This window comes from Mytilus galloprovincialis, chromosome 6, assembly GCF_965363235.1.
Source record: "Mytilus galloprovincialis chromosome 6, xbMytGall1.hap1.1, whole genome shotgun sequence".
Classification (NCBI taxonomy): domain Eukaryota; kingdom Metazoa; phylum Mollusca; class Bivalvia; order Mytilida; family Mytilidae; genus Mytilus; species Mytilus galloprovincialis.
The window spans coordinates 98,854,688-98,876,160 of record NC_134843.1 but is presented as its reverse complement, the minus strand read 5'-3'; the positions used below and the strand labels follow the sequence as shown (position 1 = coordinate 98,876,160).

The 21,473-nt window shown below is 32.2% G+C and overlaps 2 protein-coding genes across 7 annotated transcripts in view; one reads left to right on the top strand and one right to left on the bottom strand.

Moving 5' to 3' along the window:
- LOC143080918 (uncharacterized) overlaps positions 1-15,376 on the bottom strand; it is a 493,997-nt gene extending 478,621 nt beyond the window's left edge. The window contains exon 1 of the mRNA XM_076257077.1: positions 15,371-15,376. The gene's annotated coding sequence lies outside the window, so the exon portion shown is untranslated. The remainder of the gene's footprint in view (positions 1-15,370) is intronic.
- On the top strand, positions 8,039-19,905 carry LOC143080923 (NF-kappa-B inhibitor-interacting Ras-like protein 1). Of its 6 annotated transcripts, none has more exons than XM_076257084.1 (8): positions 8,039-8,173; positions 10,838-10,974; positions 11,621-11,716; positions 15,603-15,650; positions 16,271-16,366; positions 17,297-17,387; positions 18,697-18,783; positions 19,328-19,905. In XM_076257084.1, exons 2-8 carry the CDS (start codon positions 10,876-10,878, stop codon positions 19,381-19,383), a joined length of 573 nt encoding a protein of 190 aa, XP_076113199.1. In that variant the 5' UTR covers positions 8,039-8,173; positions 10,838-10,875; the 3' UTR covers positions 19,384-19,905. The 6 variants fall into 6 exon arrangements, with proteins under 6 accessions (XP_076113199.1, XP_076113198.1, XP_076113200.1 ...); XM_076257083.1 differs by having other exon boundaries at positions 8,075-8,224; XM_076257085.1 differs by having other exon boundaries at positions 8,084-8,189.
- The last annotated feature ends 1,568 nt before the right edge of the window (positions 19,906-21,473 follow it).

The following is a 21,473-nucleotide window of genomic DNA, read 5'->3' as shown; positions in this document are numbered from 1 at the left end:
TAGATGGTTGATAGATTAAGTGAGATGCTAAATAGAAGATTAACTGTGACAGTTTTTGCGTCAATAACAACCTTGGCAATGAGTAAAAAAGTGTTAACAGACAGCAAACATTTAGTAAAACAACATGCATCCTTATAGTAGACTGATTAATGACAAAATCATATTTAAAATTCCTAGGTATCGTCTTTTGAAAACATGAAAAGGTGACAATGATTACGTTGTTTTGTCTAATGCACGTGACAGTCTTGTTCGTGTACTTTATAAATCTACACTAAGATTGACTTGTTAACCAAAACATTTAAGTAATTAAAGCATTTTACACCAAGAGGACTTAAAAAATGGAGTCAAGACAGACAACTAAAGATAGAAATTATCGTTCAGGTTTGAGAAAAGACGTGATTGAAACATTGGAAATAGTATACAAGACAAAGGTCAAATGACAATCTATTGACACTAATCTATAAAATACTAACAACAGGTGATGTAAGATTTAGCACTAAATAACTCATCGGAAGGATTTAAGCGGGTCCAAAACCAGAAAGAAAGTTTTTCGTGAATTGAAACCTGAATTAACACAAATAAATGCCTATTTGTTTTTGTCGAGCCTGCAACTTTTGTTGCAGAAAGCTCGACATAGGGATAGTGATCCGGCGGCGGCGGCGGCGGTGTTAGCTCACTTCTTAAAAGCTATATATTTTAGAAGGTGGAAGACCTGGATGCTTCATATTTTGTATATAGATGCCTCATGTTACGAAGTTTCCGTCAGTCACATGTCCAATGTCCTTGACCTCATTTTCATGGGTCAGTGACCACTTGAAAAAAAAGTTCATAATTTTTGTAACGTTGAATTCTCTCTTATTATAAGTAATAGGATAACTATATTTGGTATGTGCGTACCTTGCAAGGTCCTCATTCCCGTCAGACAGTTTTCACTTGACCTCGACCTCATTTCATGGATCAGTGAACAAGGTTAAGTTTTGGTGGTCAAGTCCATATCTCAGATACTATAAGCAATAGGGCTAGTATATTTGGTGTATGGAAGGACTGGAAGGTGTACATGTCCAACTGGCAGGTGTCATCTGACCTTGACCTCATTTTCATGGTTCAGTGGTTATAGTTAAGTTTTTGTGTTTGGGTCTGTTTTTCTCATACTTTATGCAATAGGTCTACTATATTTGTTGTATGGAATGATTGTAAGGTGTACATGTCGAGCGGGCAGATGTCATCTGACCTTGACCTCATTTTCAGTGGTCAAAGTTAAGTTTTTAAGTTTTGATCTTTTTATCTAATATTATATGCCAAAGGTCAACTATATTTGGTGTATGGAAATATATTATGATCTATATGTCAGTCCCGCAGGTTTTATTTGACCATGACCTCAATTGCACGGTTCATTGGACAGTGTTAAGTTTTTGTGTTTTGGTCTATTTTTCTTAAACTATAAGTAATAGGTCAACTATATTTGTTGTATGGAAGCATTGTTAGCTGTACATGTCTGCCTGGCATGGTTCATCTGACCTTGGCCTCATTTTCATGGTTCATTGGTCTTTGTTTAACTATCTTGTTTAATGTTAAGTTTATGTGACAGTTGTAATAACGCTTTATACTTAGGACTATCAACATAATATCAATGATTAGTAAAGAAGGCGAGACATTTCAGTGTGTGCACTCTTGTTAAAATGGGCTATCGTCCAGAAACATTTCACCTGAGAAAAGGGTGTCTTTCTTGCACAGAAAGTTTAATCAACCGAAAGACACACCAGTCTCCCCCCTTTAAACACAAACACCTTTGTCCTGGTGCAAGTGCTTCTTTCTTTCCAAGGGGGTTTCCCATCCCAAGACAAAATTGGTTTTAGACTGATACATGGCATGGGGGATTTTGTTATGTTATAGATTACGATTTTTGGTAAGGGTATGTACATGTCCTTATTTTCGGTTATTTCGCATCAATTCAATGCTTTCGAGGTCAACAATATGTGTCAAGGTAAAATAAAGATTTAATTAAAAGATAATATAATCATATATGGAAATGTTTAATGTCACGGATGTCTGGGCGATAAACCTACAAAATTTAAAGATTTAAGTAATAACTGTGAGATAAAATGGGTCGTCGGTTATTTGTTTTTAAAAGTGCATGCATATATATCCTTTTATAAGACTATATTTGTAAATGTTAATATTATACTATTGTACGTCTTGACAGTGGACACGATATATCGTGATGTCCTTGATATAACAAAAAAACGGCTTACTTCGGCACAATTATGGTTTAAAACACACTGCTTATTTAGTTATTAAATACGTTTCTTATTATTTTGATAACGCAAAACTCCTAATACTAAATTTGAACATAACAAAAGTGAAGTCAAGACATACCAAGGGTTTTAATCAAGAGGCATTGTTGAAGAATGACTTGGCCATATAAAGGAGACAAACAACTGCCCACTAACTTCAGTCTCAGTCGAGCAGACTACATAAATAAGTCTTAGGATGTGGTATGAATGGCAATGATGGTCCAAATATTGCGTAGAATAAACCGGAAATTAATTGACAGGCACCGTACGGCCTTCAACAAAAAGAAAATCTATAACGTATAGTCAGCCATAAAAGGCTGCGACATGATAAGAAAATGTCCTGAATTACGACAAAACAATGAACAAAAAAAAATATATAACAGACGGCAGCCAACTACAACCCCTGAAGTATATGCCGTTACTGCATTGTGTCAGTTTTCTTATAAATTAATTATAGCTGACAGAAGAATTTTATGAGTTTGGTTTTAACGTATGTACCGTGTGTGCGTTTAAGTATAAGATCTGATGGGCAGTTACTTAATTCCTATATTTTAAGACATTTTTATTATACTCAATAAACAGTGAGTGTTTGTCCATGTTTGAAAATAAGTGGAGGTATACTTTGTCGGGTACTTTTATAGCCGAATGTACGGTACGTTTTTTTTTCTCATTGTTGACGGTCATACGGTTGCATCGGAATTTCGTGTATATTTTAGTCTAGACGACATCCAATTAACTATCGAGATGAACTGTTGACGGTCGCATAACACGATATAAACATAAGCATAAATATAAATAGATATCGTCCTCGTGCAATTGGATTTCCAGTATATGTCTGTTTGATTTCAGAGACATGCATATAATGTATTATATGTCTCTGATTTCATGTTATAGGTTTATAAAAAAAAAAGTCAGCTATTGTGTTTTGCATGTATAAGAATGTGTTTTGTGGATCGCATCAGTCAATCAAAATAATTAACTTTTGTTTCACATGCAGACACTTTACATGATGACATTTTTTCTTTAAATAACTTTTAAAACATGCACAATGTATACGTTATCCATCTCTAGCTGAGGGGTCAAATTGAATTTCACATGAATACGGATTCAATGAGGTGGAATTATTCACTTGCAATCATACTCAAGTTAGATTTTTGGCATGAATATCTCGTAGCCAGTGCCCCTCGAGGGAATATTTTTCTGAAAAAAATAAAACACAAAAAATACATATGGCCTGTGACTATCACACTAGGTCACAAAATTTGTACTTAATAAAATCGACAAAGAATTGAACAAATTAGAATCAAACAATGATCATTCAGAACACAATACTGAAACGAGTTCTAATCCTCAATACAATTATGAAAGACAAAACTACTCTGATAATTATTGGAATTACAACAATGGCTATTCAGGACAGTATAGAGATACTCAACCTTATTATAACTATCATCATAATTGGCAACAAGGACACAATGAAGACTCTTCGTCGTACCAAAATACAGAGATTACTCACAACATCTGTACAGACAATCTTATTGAGATACAACCTACAAATGTTCACACGTCTACAATAAACTCAAAACCTGTGAATACTCAGCACACAACGTATTGTGACAAAAACAAGCTGCCAAAGTTCAATTGTAACTTAGAGAAAGTGAATAGAAATTCTCAGAATAGTGAAAAGCATACAAACCAATCGCAAACTCAAAATTCTGAACATTATTTTTCTACCATTGGACAGCCACTATATTTTCATCCAACTCCTCAACAAACTCATTTTTTACAACTGGCCAGCCTCAACCCCAGCAGATACAAAGAACCGAACTTGTAAATAATGAGAAAGATGTAAATACTTGTACATACGAGACTCTGAATATTTTAGATTTTAATTGTAAAAATATCTTAACCTGTGGCCCGTTTTTTAAAGAAACAGAAAGTGATGTTGACATTTTTCTTTTACAAGAACATTGGTTATTTGATTGCCAGTTACCTCTACTAAATGAAATCAATGATAAATTTACTGGAGTTGGCAAAGCTGTTGATACATTGGACCCAATTCCCCCTATTCAAATGCCATGGGGCTATGGTGGCACTGCTATTTTATGGAAAAAAGAATTAGACACTCTTATAACACCTTTAACCATAGGAAATGAGAGGATACAAGGAATTGAAATATCTGGTGAACCCAATCTTATCATACTTTCTGTATATTTGCCTTGTAAAGGTACTTCTGACCATATAGATGAATTTCAAGACTGCATAGCTCTTCTAAATGAAATAGTCTGCACTTACAAACTTACTCATCAAATTATTATAGGTGGTGATCTTAATGAAGATATCATAAATGGTCCATCCTCACAAAGAAAGGCCTCCTTTACTGAATTTATGGAAGATCATTCTTTAGAAACAAAATTTACTGGCAGCACATTTATACACTCTAATGGCCATGATACCACAGCTATTGACTATTTTCTATACCAGAATTCATATAAACATTCTGTTCTTGAAATCAAGAAACTAGATATAGGTGCTAATGTCTCAGACCATTATCCAATTAAAATGGTCCTTCAACATCGCCGTTATTTGATTCAGCAAAAATCACTGAATGATTTTTTAAAACCAAAAATTAACTGGGATAGAATTGATAAGGAAAAGTATGAAAACAACATCAACTCCAAACTCTCAAATAAGAACTCAGAAATCAAATCTGTTGAAGACATAACCAATGCATTTACTCAACTCAATGAAATCATTAAACAGTCTACTCAAGCTCTGATCCCAACTAGAAAAATTGGCAGGAAAAGACCAAAACTGCAAGTTATGAATGAAGAAATTAAAGTCGCTCTCAAAAACAAAAAGATTGCATTTTTTAAATGGAAAATTAATGGTAGACCGAAAGAGACTGATAATTTATATTTGAAAAATAAAAAACAAACGACACATGCTTTAAGAAAAGAATGTAGACTGGAAGTTGCTAAAAGAAGGCTATGTGAACGTCAAAAATTGGTTGATGCTAGAACAGCGGATCGTAAAATGTTCCACAAGATCATTAAAAATCAAAGAGGAAAATTATCAAAGTTTATTGACCAGTTAAATGTCGATGATGAGATATTTTATAATGAAGATATAATAGAGGGCTGGAGTACACATTTCCATCAACTGGCAAAGAAAATACCAAATCCAAATTACGACAATGAATATCTTGAGTTGATTGAAAATGAAGCTAAAATTATAATAGACATTTGCAAACAGCGTTTCAAACATTGCCCAATAACAAACAAAGAAATGGAAAAAGCAATATCTGATTTAAATAGAAATAAAGCAGTTGACTACTTTGGCATTAATGCAGAAAACATCATACATGGTGGAAAACAACTTCAACAATATTTACAATTACTTTTTGATAAATCATTTGAATTTGGCTGCATATCTGACATTCTCAAAATTGGAATATTGTTCCCAGTATATAAGAATAAGGGTGATATTAAAAGTGCTAAAAACTACCGTGGTATTACCGTAACTCCAACATACTCCAAGCTTATAGAGAAAATAATCAAGATAAGGGAAAATCCAGTTATCCTGAAAAATCAGAATCCACTCCAAAGAGGATTTACAGAAAACACCACCCCTCTATTATGTGAACTTATGATCGAAGAGTTTGAACGTGAGAGCAAAGATTTAAAACTTCCAACATATATAGCTCTTTTAGATGGTAAATCTGCATTTGATGTAGTTGTTCATTCAAATTTAATACGGAGATTATATCAAGCCGGTATTTCAGACCAATCTATAATATTAATAGATAGCTTATATAAAAATGCAACTTCATGCGTAAAATGGAGAAACAACACTTCACAGATCTTTGAGATAGAACAGGGTGTACGACAGGGTGGAGCCATTAGCGCTGATTTATATAAACTGTATGTTAATCCGCTATTGAATATTCTAAGTGGAACAGGACTGGGTGGACATATAGGTGACATTGGATGCTGTGCCCCAACTTGTGCTGATGATGTAGCCATAATTTCAAACAACCCTATGGAACTTCAAATGTTGATAGACATTGCTGCCAACTTCAGTAAGAGAGAGGGCTACACGTTGCAACCAACAAAAAGTGTAGTCATACCAATTAGTACCTCTACTAAATCTATTGAAATCGATGAAAACTATTGGAACATCAATAAAAATCCGATGCCAGTTGTAGAACATTCCACACACATTGGAATACAAAAATGTCAAAAAAATTCTGCAAAACTTACTGCTGAGGAGAACATGAAAAAAGCAAGACGATCACTCTATAGTCTTATGGGTACAGGTCTACATGGAAAGAATGGTTTGGATCCTGGAACAGCTATAACGATCCTATATACTTATGTCATGCCTATTTTAACCTATGGCCTTGAAATCTTACTTCCATCTGGCCGTATTTTGGATACTATACATCAATTCCATAAGAAAATGATAAAACAAATACTGTCATTAGCCAAAAATACAGCTGATCCTGCGGTATACATTTTAAGTGGATCTCTACCTATGGAGGCTGAACTACATCTCAAAGCATTATCTCTATACGGAAATATTACAAGAGCAGATAGATCTACCATTGAATGGAGACTAGCAGAAAGACAACTACATTTAAAGACAAACCAAAGTAATAGCTGGTTCATCCAAATCAAGAAAATATGTTTGAAATATGATATTTTGGACTGTCAGGATTTTTTAAATAACCCTTTAGGAAAATTACAATGGAAAAGTTTAATCACCAAAAAAATACATACCTATTGGAATGACAAAATTAATAAAGAATCAGAGAAATACTCCAGCTTAAAATACATATCTGGTGAATATATGGCAAAAAGAATACATCCAATTCTTACAACAAATACATCAAATTGTAGAGACATAATCAAATTACCCATTAGGACCAGATTTGCAACTGGCAATTACATCTTACAGACAAATAGAGCAAAATTTAATCAAAATGATGTATCTGCCGTCTGCAGAGTTTGCGGTAAAGAGGATGAAACTATTTCACATTTTCTGATTTCATGTACACCTTTAGAAGCTGAAAGAATGTCTCTCTTGAAATCTCTCCGAGAACAATATATCAAAGTGCTAGAACTACTAAACATTAATATGCATGATATAGATGTAGACTTCATCCATGTTATTATCAATCCATATCATCTAGTAAATTATTGTGGTACCTCTCTAACCAGTGAACTTTGTGCTTTTATTAACATCCATATAGAGCCTGCTTGTAGAACATTAATATATAAGCTTCATTTACACAGATACAAACTTTTAAATTTAGATCAGAAAAGATCTAGAAAAAATAATTTAAGATCATAGCCCTATTTAATGAAAAAAAAGTTGTGTGTGGACTGCAAATCCCATATTTTCTATTAAGGACTCATTTTTAGATTTTATAGATGAGAACGTATGTGATTTGTGTGTAAAGATATACCGACATTTGTAAATAGTGTACATAGTTATATATATTCTATTGGTGATTGGATATTGTAATTCACTACTGTATGACATTCTATTGGTGAAGGGATATATTGACTTCATACTGAAGGTGTGCCTATATTGGCAGAAAATATACAGATACAGATACTAGCATTGATACATTAGTCCTAGTTTATTTTCCTCGTTAATTCTGTATTGCTTGACCATTATTTTATAGTCTGTAAACCCCATCCGTGCCCTCACTGCGTATTTTGTGATATACGGAAATAGCAACCGTATCCGAACTTGTTTTAGCTTGTATTTATTACTACTGGTTCCAAGTTAATACACAACAAGGGTACCAGTGCATTGAAATTAAGCTAAATTTGATTTTTTTTCCAACAGTTTCCGATCATGAGAGAGAGGTAAAGAAACTGCAAAGTAAATGCTGCTTTTTGAGTATCAGAGAACATTAAGTAATTACTTACAATAAAGAGCAAACTGATAGTTTGCAAACTTTAAAATCATTCAAAGACAAGTAATAAAATTAAAAAGGAGTCTTACCCGGAACAGTTGTCCAGCTAAATCAGCAGGTTTCTATATATATATATATTAGCCATTATTTACAGTTGCTGCGGCCAATGTAGAGGTTTAAGGTCTAACCTTAAAGTTATCACACTCAGGTATTTGACAGGGACCAGATACACACAAGGTACCTAATTCATATATTTGAGCAATGCCAAGTTGCCAACCAGTTGCAAACTTATGTTATATTTCTATTTTGCTGTTGTCTATCCCACTAAAACTTGTTATCAGGTGAATCTACATTGAATTATCTACAAAATGTAATAGGGCATTATATCTATGAGTTAGGTACCTTGTGTTAGACTTAAGTGTCAAAATATACTGGAGTGGGTCAGTAATGTTACATGTGCTTCTTAAATGGTCCTCTTGGAAGGAAGTTAACTCGTACCACCGAAAACTCGTACCACGTTAACTCGTACCAAAATAGTTAACTTGCACCACTGTAAACTCGTACCATTAAAAATATATTAAAAAATACGATGTTTTATGGGTTTTTGTTTGTAAACTTAATAAAAATAAAGTTGAATTACTTGAATTTTTGACGGGAAAATTCGGGAACCCCTTAACCATGTTAACAGGAAACAGTTACATTTCATTGTAATTTATAGACAGTAAGAATTTAATTTTGGAAATCATTTTGATTAACTGCTAAGATTTATTCATGAAAAATTAATATTGTCTTGGGGTGAAACTGATAATACTTTAATAATCTACAACTGCCACGGTATTTTCTTTCCAATAGACAAGGAACATTAGCTTCAAATTCTTCATTGTACTTTCAAATTATATACATTTTACTAACTTAAGAGGTATTGAGTGAAAGTAACGATATCATGTATATATTCATCATTAAACACCATTTAAATGCATTTGAATAAGTTGGTACGAGTTAGCAGTGGTACGAGTTTGCATTGGTACGAGGTTTTTTTTAGTTGTAAGAGTTGACGTTGGTACAAGTTTACAATGGTACGGGATAACTATAATTCGTCCTCTTTTTGAAGCCAATTCAATTCAACAAGCATCTCCGTATATTTCATGTTGAGCATATCTAATAAAATCAATAAGTTTGTCAAAACAGATTTCAATCACAGGCACTTGTTTCTATTCATTGGAAGACCCCCTACATTGTATCTGCCTATCAACGTATATTTACGGAAATATACGTTGATAGGGGGGTCTTCCAATGGATAAAAAAAAAAAATTGACTTTCAAGAACTCCGTAATTGGTACAATAATAAATTGATACAATTTTGTACGTTTATTATCAATTCAACAAGCATCTCCGTTTACTTCATGTTGAGCGTATTTAATAATATCAATATTAAAGTTAGTCAAAACGAAATTCAATTTAAGAAAAAATGATATAAAAATCAACTTTCGAGTGCTCCGTATTGGGCGGAATTTACAATAGAAGAATAATTGCGATATTTGATAAGAAACCTTTCTTCTTCTTGATTTTTCATAATTATTTTTTACTTTTGATAGTCATTATTTTTGAAAAAAGATGTATTAGACTGGCAAGTCTTTGATATTTTCTTCTTGTCATTTCGGAGTTGGTCAATTTTTCTCTTTTTTGTCAGCATTTTGTGAATTGACCTATTGGAATGATTCTTTTTAAATGAACGTTATTTTATAAATAACAAATACAATAGAAATGAACACCGTTTACATTTATTTTATAAATTCTATTTTGCATCGTCAGCTGTTAAAAAATCAATTCATTTAACTTGGATGTTTGGTGCTTCAGGGCAAAGGGATTAGATAGGTCGTAAATTTTCACCTGATTAAGTAATTGACTCTAATCAAATAGGTGATTATATACAGGTAACAAGTGTCAACAATTTTAATCTGTTGTCTTAATGAAGTGTGTGTATAAAGAACTCAACAAAATGGCGACGATATGAGGAAAAAGATCGTTTTTTAAACTTTTTTTCAAAAGAGCAGAGAGGGGCACAAAATTTCGGGGGCGGGGCACGGTGCCCCTCCATTTCATGCTAGCTGGAACACTGTTAGTTATTATTAATATATGTCACTAAATTACCTGAGGTGCGATAACTACATGTATGATTATTATAAGATCAAAAATCTTCTTCACTTTTCTACAACTATATATTTATCTGTATATTCGATCTTGTTCAGTTTATTGAAAACTTTATTTACGAAACATGGATGAAAACTGAAAGTGTGGCCGGAATGTCTTGCTTTGACTAAAGCATAAAAATAAAACCTTTTAAACTTCTACTTCTGGAATTTCAGGTTTGACCTTCGATTCCATATTGCCAAATCTGAAGTCTGCATTAAAAGGAACCTACTAACATACAACATACATATACATGTAGTAAATCATTAAACCTAACTTAAGAATTTCAGTTACATCAATCATTGTCATGTACAACATACATATACATGTAGTAAATCCATTAAACCTAACTTAAAAATTTCAGTTACATCATTGTCATGTACATCATAAATATTGCTTAATGTTGTTTCTGTCTTTTTTCCAGATAAACTCAGAATAATGAAGTAACAAAACCAAGGCATTATGGGTAAAATAAGTAAGATAGTAGTATGTGGTCACACTGGTGTCGGCAAGACTGCTGCCATAGAACAACTTATTTTTGGTAACCATGTCATAGGAACAGTAAGTCATAGTGGTAATAGATATTTGCTACATATTACTGGAAATGTAACTGAATATGGAGTGATTGATTAAGTTATTTTAGAAGTAAAGATTTAAGGTTTATCTCTAACATGTCTGATAAAAGGAAAATTTCAAAATTTATGAAAAAATAAGGAGGATGGTCATCAAGACAAACAAAAAGAGGCATTCTTTGATTTTGATAATTTGATTAGCCAACTTTAAGAACTCCTCTTCGAAAAGGAAAAAACAAGGCTAAAAATGCATTGAATCTGCATGAAATAGATAAATGAAAAACAGTAGTTTGCTGAATGTTGATTGAATCATTAATGGCACAAGTTCCAATTGAAAACCTATATGGAAAGTCACATCTTTATATTTTTGTCTAAATTTAACTACTTGGACAACTTGGAAGGGATGATGAATAAAGTTCCTGTACAAATTATTATCATTGGGTTCCATATGTTTTACTTTTCAGATATCGTGTGATTTGCCTGTCTCTTCTTCAAAAGCCTTTTATAAAGTAATTAAATATAAATTCTTATTGAAAGTTTTTTTTCCATTATATCACATTTTACAATGTTTTATCTGCTATAGATGCATTTTTCTGTCTCAATAAATTTTAACATATATCTTTCTTTCTTTGTAGCCAATGCACCCAACAATTGAAGATATATACACAGCTATGATAGAAACTGATAGAGGGGTTAAAGAAAAAGTCAGAATATATGATATTGGGGGACTGGTAAGATATATACACAGCTATGATAGAAACTGATAGAGGGGTTAAAGAAAAAGTCAGAATATATGATATTGGGGGACTGGTAAGATATATACACAGCTATGATAGAAACTGATAGAGGGGTTAAAGAAAAAGTCAGAATATATGATATTGGGGGACTGGTAAGATATATACACAGCTATGATAGAAACTGATAGAGGGGTTAAAGAAAAAGTCAGAATATATGATATTGGGGGACTGGTAAGATATATACACAGCCATGATAGAAACTGATAGAGGGGTTAAAGAAAAAGTCAGAATATATGATATTGGGGGACTGGTAAGATATATACACAGCTATGATAGAAACTGATAGAGGGGTTAAAGAAAAAGTCAGAATATATGATATTGGGGGACTGGTAAGATATATACACAGCTATGATAGAAACTGATAGAGGGGTTAAAGAAAAAGTCAGGATATATGATATTGGGGGACTGGTAAGATATATACACAGCTATGATAGAAACTGATAGAGGGGTTAAAGAAAAAGTCAGAATATATGATATTGGGGGACTGGTAAGATATATACACAGCTATCATAGAAACTGATAGAGGGGTTAAAGAAAAAGTCAGAATATATGATATTGGGGGACTGGTAAGATATATACACAGCTATGATAGAAACTGATAGAGGAGTTAAAGAAAAAGTCAGAATATATGATATTGGGGGACTGGTAAGATATATGCACAGCTATGATAGAAACTGATAGATGAGTTAAAGAAAAAGTCAGAATATATGATATTGGGGGACTGGTAAGATATATACACAGCCATGATAGAAACTGATAGAGGAGTTAAAGAAAAAGTCAGAATATATGATATTGGGGGACTGGTAAGATATATACACAGCTATGATAGAAACTGATAGAGGAGTTAAAGAAAAAGTCAGAATATATGATATTGGGGGACTGGTAAGATATATACACAGCTATGATAGAAACTGATAGAGGAGTTAAAGAAAAAGTCAGAATATATGATATTGGGGGACTGGTAAGATATATACACAGCTATGATAGAAACTGATAGAGGAGTTAAAGAAAAAGTCAGAATATATGATATTGGGGGACTGGTAAGATATATACACAGCTATGATAGAAACTGATAGAGGGGTTAAAGAAAAAGTCAGAATATATGATATTGGGGGACTGGTAAGATATATACACAGCCATGATAGAAACTGATAGAGGAGTTAAAGAAAAAGTCAGAATATATGATATTGGGGGACTGGTAAGATATATACACAGCTATGATAGAAACTGATAGAGGGGTTAAAGAAAAAGTCAGAATATATGATATTGGGGGACTGGTAAGATATATACACAACTATGATAGAAACTGATAGAGGGGTTAAAGAAAAGGTCAGAATATATGATATTGGGGGACTGGTAAGATATATACACAGCTATGATAGAAACTGATAGAGGGGTTAAAGAAAAAGTCAGAATATATGATATTGGGGGACTGGTAAGATATATACACAGCTATGATAGAAACTGATAGAGGGGTTAAAGAAAAAGTAAGAATATATGATATTGGGGGACTGGTAAGATATATACACAGCTATGATAGAAACTGATAGAGGGGTTAAAGAAAAAGTCAGAATATATGATATTGGAGGACTGGTAAGATATATACACAACTATGATAGAAACTGATAGAGGGGTTAAAGAAAAAGTCAGAATATATGATATTGGGGGACTGGTAAGATATATACACAGCTATGATAGAAACTGATAGAGGAGTTAAAGAAAAAGTCAGAATATATGATATTGGGGGACTGGTAAGATATATACACAGCTATGATAGAAACTGATAGAGGGGTTAAAGAAAAAGTCAGAATATATGATATTGGGGGACTGGTAAGATATATACACAGCTATGATAGAAACTGATAGAGGGGTTAAAGAAAAAGTCAGAATATATGATATTGGAGGACTGGTAAGATATATACACAACTATGATAGAAACTGATAGAGGGGTTAAAGAAAAAGTCAGAATATATGATATTGGAGGACTGGTAAGATATATACACAGCTATGATAGAAACTGATAGAGGGGTTAAAGAAAAAGTCAGAATATATGATATTGGGGGACTGGTAAGATATATACACAGCTATGATAGAAACTGATAGAGGGGTTAAAGAAAAAGTCAGAATATATGATATTGGGGGACTGGTAAGATATATACACAGCTATGATAGAAACTGATAGAGGGGTTAAAGAAAAAGTCAGAATATATGATATTGGGGGACTGGTAAGATATATACACAGCTATGATAGAAACTGATAGAGGGGTTAAAGAAAAAGTCAGAATATATGATATTGGGGGACTGGTAAGATATATACACAGCTATGATAGAAACTGATAGAGGGGTTAAAGAAAAAGTCAGAATATATGATATTGGGGGACTGGTAAGATATATACACAACTATGATAGAAACTGATAGAGGGGTTAAAGAAAAGGTCAGAATATATGATATTGGGGGACTGGTAAGATATATATACAGCTATGATAGAAACTGATAGAGGAGTTAAAGAAAAAGTCAGAATATATGATATTGGGGGACTGGTAAGATATATACACAGCTATGATAGAAACTGATAGAGGGGTTAAAGAAAAAGTCAGAATATATGATATTGGGGGACTGGTAAGATATATACACAGCTATGATAGAAACTGATAGAGGGGTTAAAGAAAAAGTCAGAATTTATGATATTGGAGGACTGGTAAGATATATACACAACTATGATAGAAACTGATAGAGGGGTTAAAGAAAAAGTCAGAATATATGATATTGGAGGACTGGTAAGATATATACACAGCTATGATAGAAACTGATAGAGGGGTTAAAGAAAAAGTCAGAATATATGATATTGGGGGACTGGTAAGATATATACACAGCTATGATAGAAACTGATAGAGGGGTTAAAGAAAAAGTCAGAATATATGATATTGGGGGACTGGTAAGATATATACACAGCTATGATAGAAACTGATAGAGGGGTTAAAGAAAAAGTCAGAATATATGATATTGGGGGACTGGTAAGATATATACACAGCTATGATAGAAACTGATAGAGGGGTTAAAGAAAAAGTCAGAATATATGATATTGGGGGACTGGTAAGATATATACACAGCTATGATAGAAACTGATAGAGGGGTTAAAGAAAAAGTCAGAATATATGATATTGGAGGACTGGTAAGATATATACACAGCTATGATAGAAACTGATAGAGGGGTTAAAGAAAAAGTCAGAATATATGATATTGGGGGACTGGTAAGATATATACACAGCTATGATAGAAACTGATAGAGGGGTTAAAAAAAAAGTCAGAATATATGATATTGGGGGACTGGTAAGATATATACACAGCTATGATAGAAACTGATAGAGGGGTTAAAGAAAAAGTCAGAATATATGATATTGGAGGACTGGTAAGATATATACACAGCTATGATAGAAACTGATAGAGGGGTTAAAGAAAAAGTCAGAATATATGATATTGGGGGACTGGTAAGATATATACACAGCTATGATAGAAACTAATAGAGGGGTTAAAGAAAAAGTCAGAATATATGATATTGGTAAGAGATTGTATTGTAGTCGAACTGAAATAAGTTGAAGTTTTGGGACATAAGTTTTTTATTTGATCAGACATTTAAGTCAACAAAAGTTGTGAGATAAATTATGTTTTCCTGCTTCAATAAGTAGTTAAGACTAGCAAATGAATATCCCTTTTTGAAAACCTACCACATTTGAACTCAAAAGTTGCTCTCATATTTTGCTGAACAAGTTTTATATGAAAAATACAAATGTATTTAATCTTTCTTTTTATCTTAAACAGGAAGGCAGTAAAGCAGATTTACCAAGACATTACTTTAGTTTCCCTGATGTAAGTATGTAAGATATCAACTGTTCCAAATATGTTTTAACAGTATTCACTGTTTTTTATAAAAAAAAATCATGACAATCAATGCCATCTTCTCTGCGCACAAATAAACCATAACAAATGTTCTGTCTCTACAAAATATAACAGCCAACATATTCTACAAGACCTATTATATTGATTCATTTGCATAAAATGTTTTCCACTGAACATTGTATTATTCAAAAGAAGAAAATTCCTATTCAGAAAATACTTGCCACTGGACATTGTTATTTCTAAATAGAAACACTGTACAGACTAATTGGTTTTGTCTGAACAAATAATTTTATAAATAAACTTCACATACTGTATTGAAGCCATTTTTTGGGACACTTCTTTTTGTGGTTTAGTCAAGGAGTACCTGATCATGACTTTAATTATGAGAAATCAGATCAAAATTCAGATTATAATTATTATACAATAAATGTATAATAGTAGCAGATCCAGCATAATGGTCAGAACAAACTTATTGCAATTCAAAAAATCATACAACATGTACAACAACTCCGTTTTCATTTTAAAAGTTACTCATTCTTACCCAATAGGTAAAACTATAAAATACAGTTGCATTATCATTATTTTTACAGGGATTTGTATTGTTTTATGATGTGACCAGTTGGGAATCATTTCAAAAATTAGAAAAAATTAAGAAAGATATTGACAAGTATAAAGATAAAAGGGAGGTAAGCCATGGATATCATTTTAAGTGGTAGATGGTTAATGTAAGATCTTACTGTTTAATGTTTATAAGATTTCTTTTGAAAGAAATAATACATAAACATGATAGAAAGAATCACTGAATATACCAGACCAGATCAACCACATCAATAACCAACAACTGACTGCTCCCAAAACATACATATAAAAACCATCAAACAAAGCCTGGTTAGATATTTGTTTAGGGGCCAGCTGAAGGATGCCTCTGGGCCTGGGAGTTTCTCGCTGTATTGCAAACCTATTGGTGATCTTCTGCTGTTGTCTGTTCTATGGTTGGGTTGTTGTCTTTTTGACACCTACCCCATTTCCATTCTCAATTTTATTGATTCAGGTTTAAGTAACAAGACTGGTTATCCAAATTGGCTTGCTAAGCTTACCTAAATATCTGTAATTCTGACATTCTTTTTCTTTATAGGCTGAATTTTATTGAAAATACTTTTTTGAAGCTACATTATAACAATAATAATCACTTTTCAATGTTATAGAAAGATTCATAAAGCCTTTTACCAAGACTTTTCTTGAGGATTGCATTTAAGGAATGGATCAATTTTTTTAAAAGCAAAGTAAATAATGTTGTTTTCATCTATTTCAAGACATTTTAAAATCTATCAATTATATGGGTATATTTTCATTGTAAAATAAACCGAAACATTTGTATTGAATGAAAACATTATCATGTTTGCACATAAAATGATGAAAACAACAAATAATATAATTCTCCAATTTAGTAGGTCTTAGAAGGGAAAAACTAAGTAAAGCAGATTTTTTCATTAACAATCATTTTCACTTCTCATGCAAAATGAGTAATTTGGATAGTTTTAACCTTGCATATAATTTCTAAAATGTTAAAAATACTACAATAAAGACACTTATGACCTTATTTACATGTTTTGAAGGTACACATTGTTGTCATTGGTAACAAGACAGAAGAAGAAACTAGACAGGTAGATTTCTCTACAGCACAAGCCTGGGCTACAAAGGAGAAAGGTATGGTTTCTTAGGTGTAATAGTAGGGTAACATTTAATTGATACTGACTGGCAGTAATTTTAAGGTGTCTGAGATAATACAATTGTTGAAAAAAAAGAGCTAGTGTGAGTTATTGTAATTACATTGTATCTGTTGTTACTATATTACAATCACTTGTCAATCAGTCAGTTCATTAGCAAATAAAACAGGTCAACTAGAGTGGGGTGCGCATATTCGCAGGGGACACAATTTCGCCGTTTTATAATATTGAGGTGTAAATACTTCAAAAGATGGCTGAAATGGAAGAAATATGCCGGTAACTTTGATTTTTATAACAAATATGATTATTTGTTAAACTGCAACAAAATTGCGGCAAGTGCCGCAAAGGACCGAAAAAGGACAACGATTTTCGGCCAATTTCCTGAATGGATTTCAAAGAAGTATTTCTTAGTAAATATTTGACTGAATGCCCTAAATTTCAGTTTTGTACACCTTTAAAATGTCTGCTTTTGCCATTTATAATGAAATTGATTTGAAAAATATTGTTTAAAGCTACAGTTATTTGGGTTTAAATATATGTATAAAAACGGCGAATGTGTGTCCCCCATTGACAAAACATCAGGCAATTTCAAACACCCTTTAATCTAACTTTTCAGATGATTATTTTCAAACAAACACGTTTTCAAGCTTAAGAATATTTTGCATTTGAAGTTATCTTCATATAGAAATATCAGTATACTTCAAAAACATATAAACCTGAACATAAACTGTGGAAAACATGGAAAGATATGGCAAAAATGAGCACCCCACTCTACATATTTTGTCCAGTACAATGATAAATTGATGTCGGACCTACACTTCCTGTTTGCTAATACTTTGAATTTATCAATATGTTGACTGAACATGAAATTTTTTGTCACATTTTCTCCAATACTTTTTAAAAGAATGATTCAAGATTAATTCATATTGGTCAGCAGTTCAAAAATAATGACATCTGACTTGTGTTCATTTTTCTGTCAGATATCTACTTCCTGGTTTCTGATACTTGATGAATCAGGAGTGGAGTTATGATAGGCACAAAAAAAAGCAACATTCTTGTATATATTACAGATACATAAACTTTTGACATAAAAGCATTGGTCAAAACAGTTATATATTTTTGAATTTCATTACATACGACTTGTTGAAGTTGCAGCTTCAAGAAACCCAAAAAAAAGATGGGTTTAGAATTTTATGTAAGATTCTTTGATCAGTAACACTATAAAAGTTGGTTCACAATTCAAAAAGATATAGACAAAATAATAAAAATTAATATTTATTTAATTACAGTGAGACTATGGGAAGCTTCAGTCCAGACAAGACAATCTTTACTAGAACCTTTTGTACATCTAACATCAATGATTACTAAGCCACCAGGTCAGTTCATTGTACATAAGGAGTTGCTCTCAGTACTATGTAGTTAGACATAAAATATTCATTCTTTATTGAAATGTTCTAAATAAATTAAGTGTTAACTACAAATTAATTACTACAATTCATTTATATTTAATCTTTGCATTTTATAAATTGCATATAACTATCAGAAAAGATATTTGAAAATAGCTTTTTTTTTGTCTTGCCTTGCAGAGTGAAAAAAACAAAACTTAAATATTGTTTCCTGCATATTTTCATTTCAAGATTATTACTCTTTTAATTAAAGAAATAATTGATGCAAGCTATACTTTACTGTAGTTTTAACATGAGTAGGCATTATATTCTTGATTATTATTGCCCAAGCAATAGTGAGGGCTAAAATAACATGAGTATAAGTCCGGTACAGGAAATAGTTCACCTATCATATAACATTATACAAATGTCCAGAATATATGACTGTTTTGGAAGCCCTGGCACATTGTCTTTGTATTAATTCCAAGTCACATATCAGAGAAATTTTAGTTTTATTTATTTATTTCTTTTTCAGCTAAATCTACAATATTTCCTGGGAGAAAATCAAGGTTAATGAATGTTGACCAGTAGATAATGGTAATATCAGCCAGTTGACCAAAAGATGAATTACTGATATTGTACCTTACTGGTCAGCGACTTGAATGGATGCTATATTTTATTAGTAAATTAAATAGATTTGCAGCAATTGGACTTATGAACTCAAGATTTATGAAATGAAGTAACATTTAGATTTTGAATTAGAAATCAGTTCTCATTACTATACAGGGGATCTCTTTTCAGTACAGTTGTGTAACCATAATTTAAAAAGAATGTAGTCAGGGGTACAAATTATCTGAGAAATGTTTATATATCGGTTATCAAATATGTGGGGAATATTTACTGGTTTGAGTAAACTCTGTCAAGATTAATTATGTTTTGATATTGAATTAAAGGGACTAAAAAGATGACCTCATCATAAGATCCTGTTTGATTCAATTACCACCCTTTTGTTATATATATGAAAACTTATGTGCAATATAGATGTATATTATTTTGTAGGATTATATTTAAATTGTTATAATAAAATACTTGTACTGAATGTGATTTCAAACTGTATGTTGTTATTTACTTAAAATAAAAGAAAAAGATGAAATTTGAGATAGATGTTTCAATAAGTGTGATACTTTTCACTTCCGATCCCTGTATAATAAATATTTCTAGAACTTTAATCATCTAGTAACCATGATAACTATTCCTGGAACATTTATAATATAGCCAATATTCCAATATGCCTGGAACTTTTTTAATGTAACAAATATTCCTAGAACTTTTATAATATAGCAAATATTCCTGGAACTTTTATAATATAAAACGTTGTCCATACTAATCATTCTAATATTCCAAAGAACTTTTAGCATATGACAAAAGTTCCATTGGGAACTTTCCTTATGTAATATTTTATCCTTTGAGAAGGAAATTTTCTTATAGCATTGGATAAAATATTATATAAGGAAAGTTCCCAATGAAACTTTTGTTATATGCTAAAAGTTCTTAAGAACAAATATTATGGGGGAACTTATATTCTGTCACAATCATCATTAGGTTAACTAGAAATCAAGTTTGGAAAGTTATAAATTATGAATGTTTGAAAGCTTATATTTGAGCTGCATTAGATAGAAAACTTTGAGCTGCATTAGATAGAAAACAACCTTATTCAAATGAATATAAATACATCTGTTATAATATTTCAAGTTTGATTAAATAAGGAATGTGTCCAATGCCCCTACTCGCATATCATATAAAGGGAATTACTGAAGAACGGTAAAAGTGACGACTCCCAAATGTTTTATTGATCCGAGTTTTGTAGTAATAAGCATGGTGTATAAGTTTCATAACATTTGGTTGAGGCAAACTAAAGTTTGAGGATAAATACAAAAAAATCATAGTACACGGATGCTTTGCTATTTTCAGTGGACCGTGAAATTGGGGTAAAAACTCTAATTTGGCATTAAAATTAGAAAGATCAAATTATAGGGAACATGTGTACAAAGTTTCAAGTTGATTGGACTTCCAATTCTACAAAAACTACCTTAACCAAAATCTTTAACCTAAAGCGGGACGGATGAACAAACGAACGGACCTACAGACCAGAAAACATAATGCCCCTCTCTTATCCTAGGTGGGGCATAAAAATCAGATGGAGAAAAATTGACTTATCAAATTGGCAAAAAAAACCACACAAAATATGCAACAAGACACAAAAAACACAAGATAGCAAAGTCTGAGTTTGACTGTAAAGTAAGTTGCCTCCACGTTTGGTCCTACTTGTTGAATACTCATGTATTGGTATTTTGAGAGGCCATGCTTTTGATCTCTTTACACAAAATCCATAGGATGTGTACTGATTTGAATTTAGTCTAGAGAAACATAACTTGAGCTATTTTTACCTGAACACAATCAGTGTAAACAGATATTCCTTTTTTAGCTCACCTGGCCTGAAGGGCCAAGTGAGCTTTTCTCATCACTGCGTCCATCGTCGTCATCGTCATCTGTTAAATTTTACAAAAATCTTCTCCTCTGTAACTACTAGGTCAAATTTAACCAAACTTAGCCACAATCATCATTGGGGTATTTAGTTTAAAAAACGTGTCGGATGACCCGGCCAACCAACCAAGATGGCC

Excerpts from the sequence above, each read along its gene's own strand:
- LOC143080923 (XM_076257084.1), top strand. The coding sequence starts at position 10,876 with ATGGGTAAAATAAGTAAGATAGTAGTATGTGGTCACACTGGTGTCGGC. Across the intron at positions 10,975-11,620 it reads GTAACCATGTCATAGGAACA|CCAATGCACCCAACAATTGA; the intron begins GTAAGTCATAGT and ends CTTTCTTTGTAG. Across the intron at positions 17,388-18,696 it reads CTGGGCTACAAAGGAGAAAG|TGAGACTATGGGAAGCTTCA; the intron begins GTATGGTTTCTT and ends ATTTAATTACAG.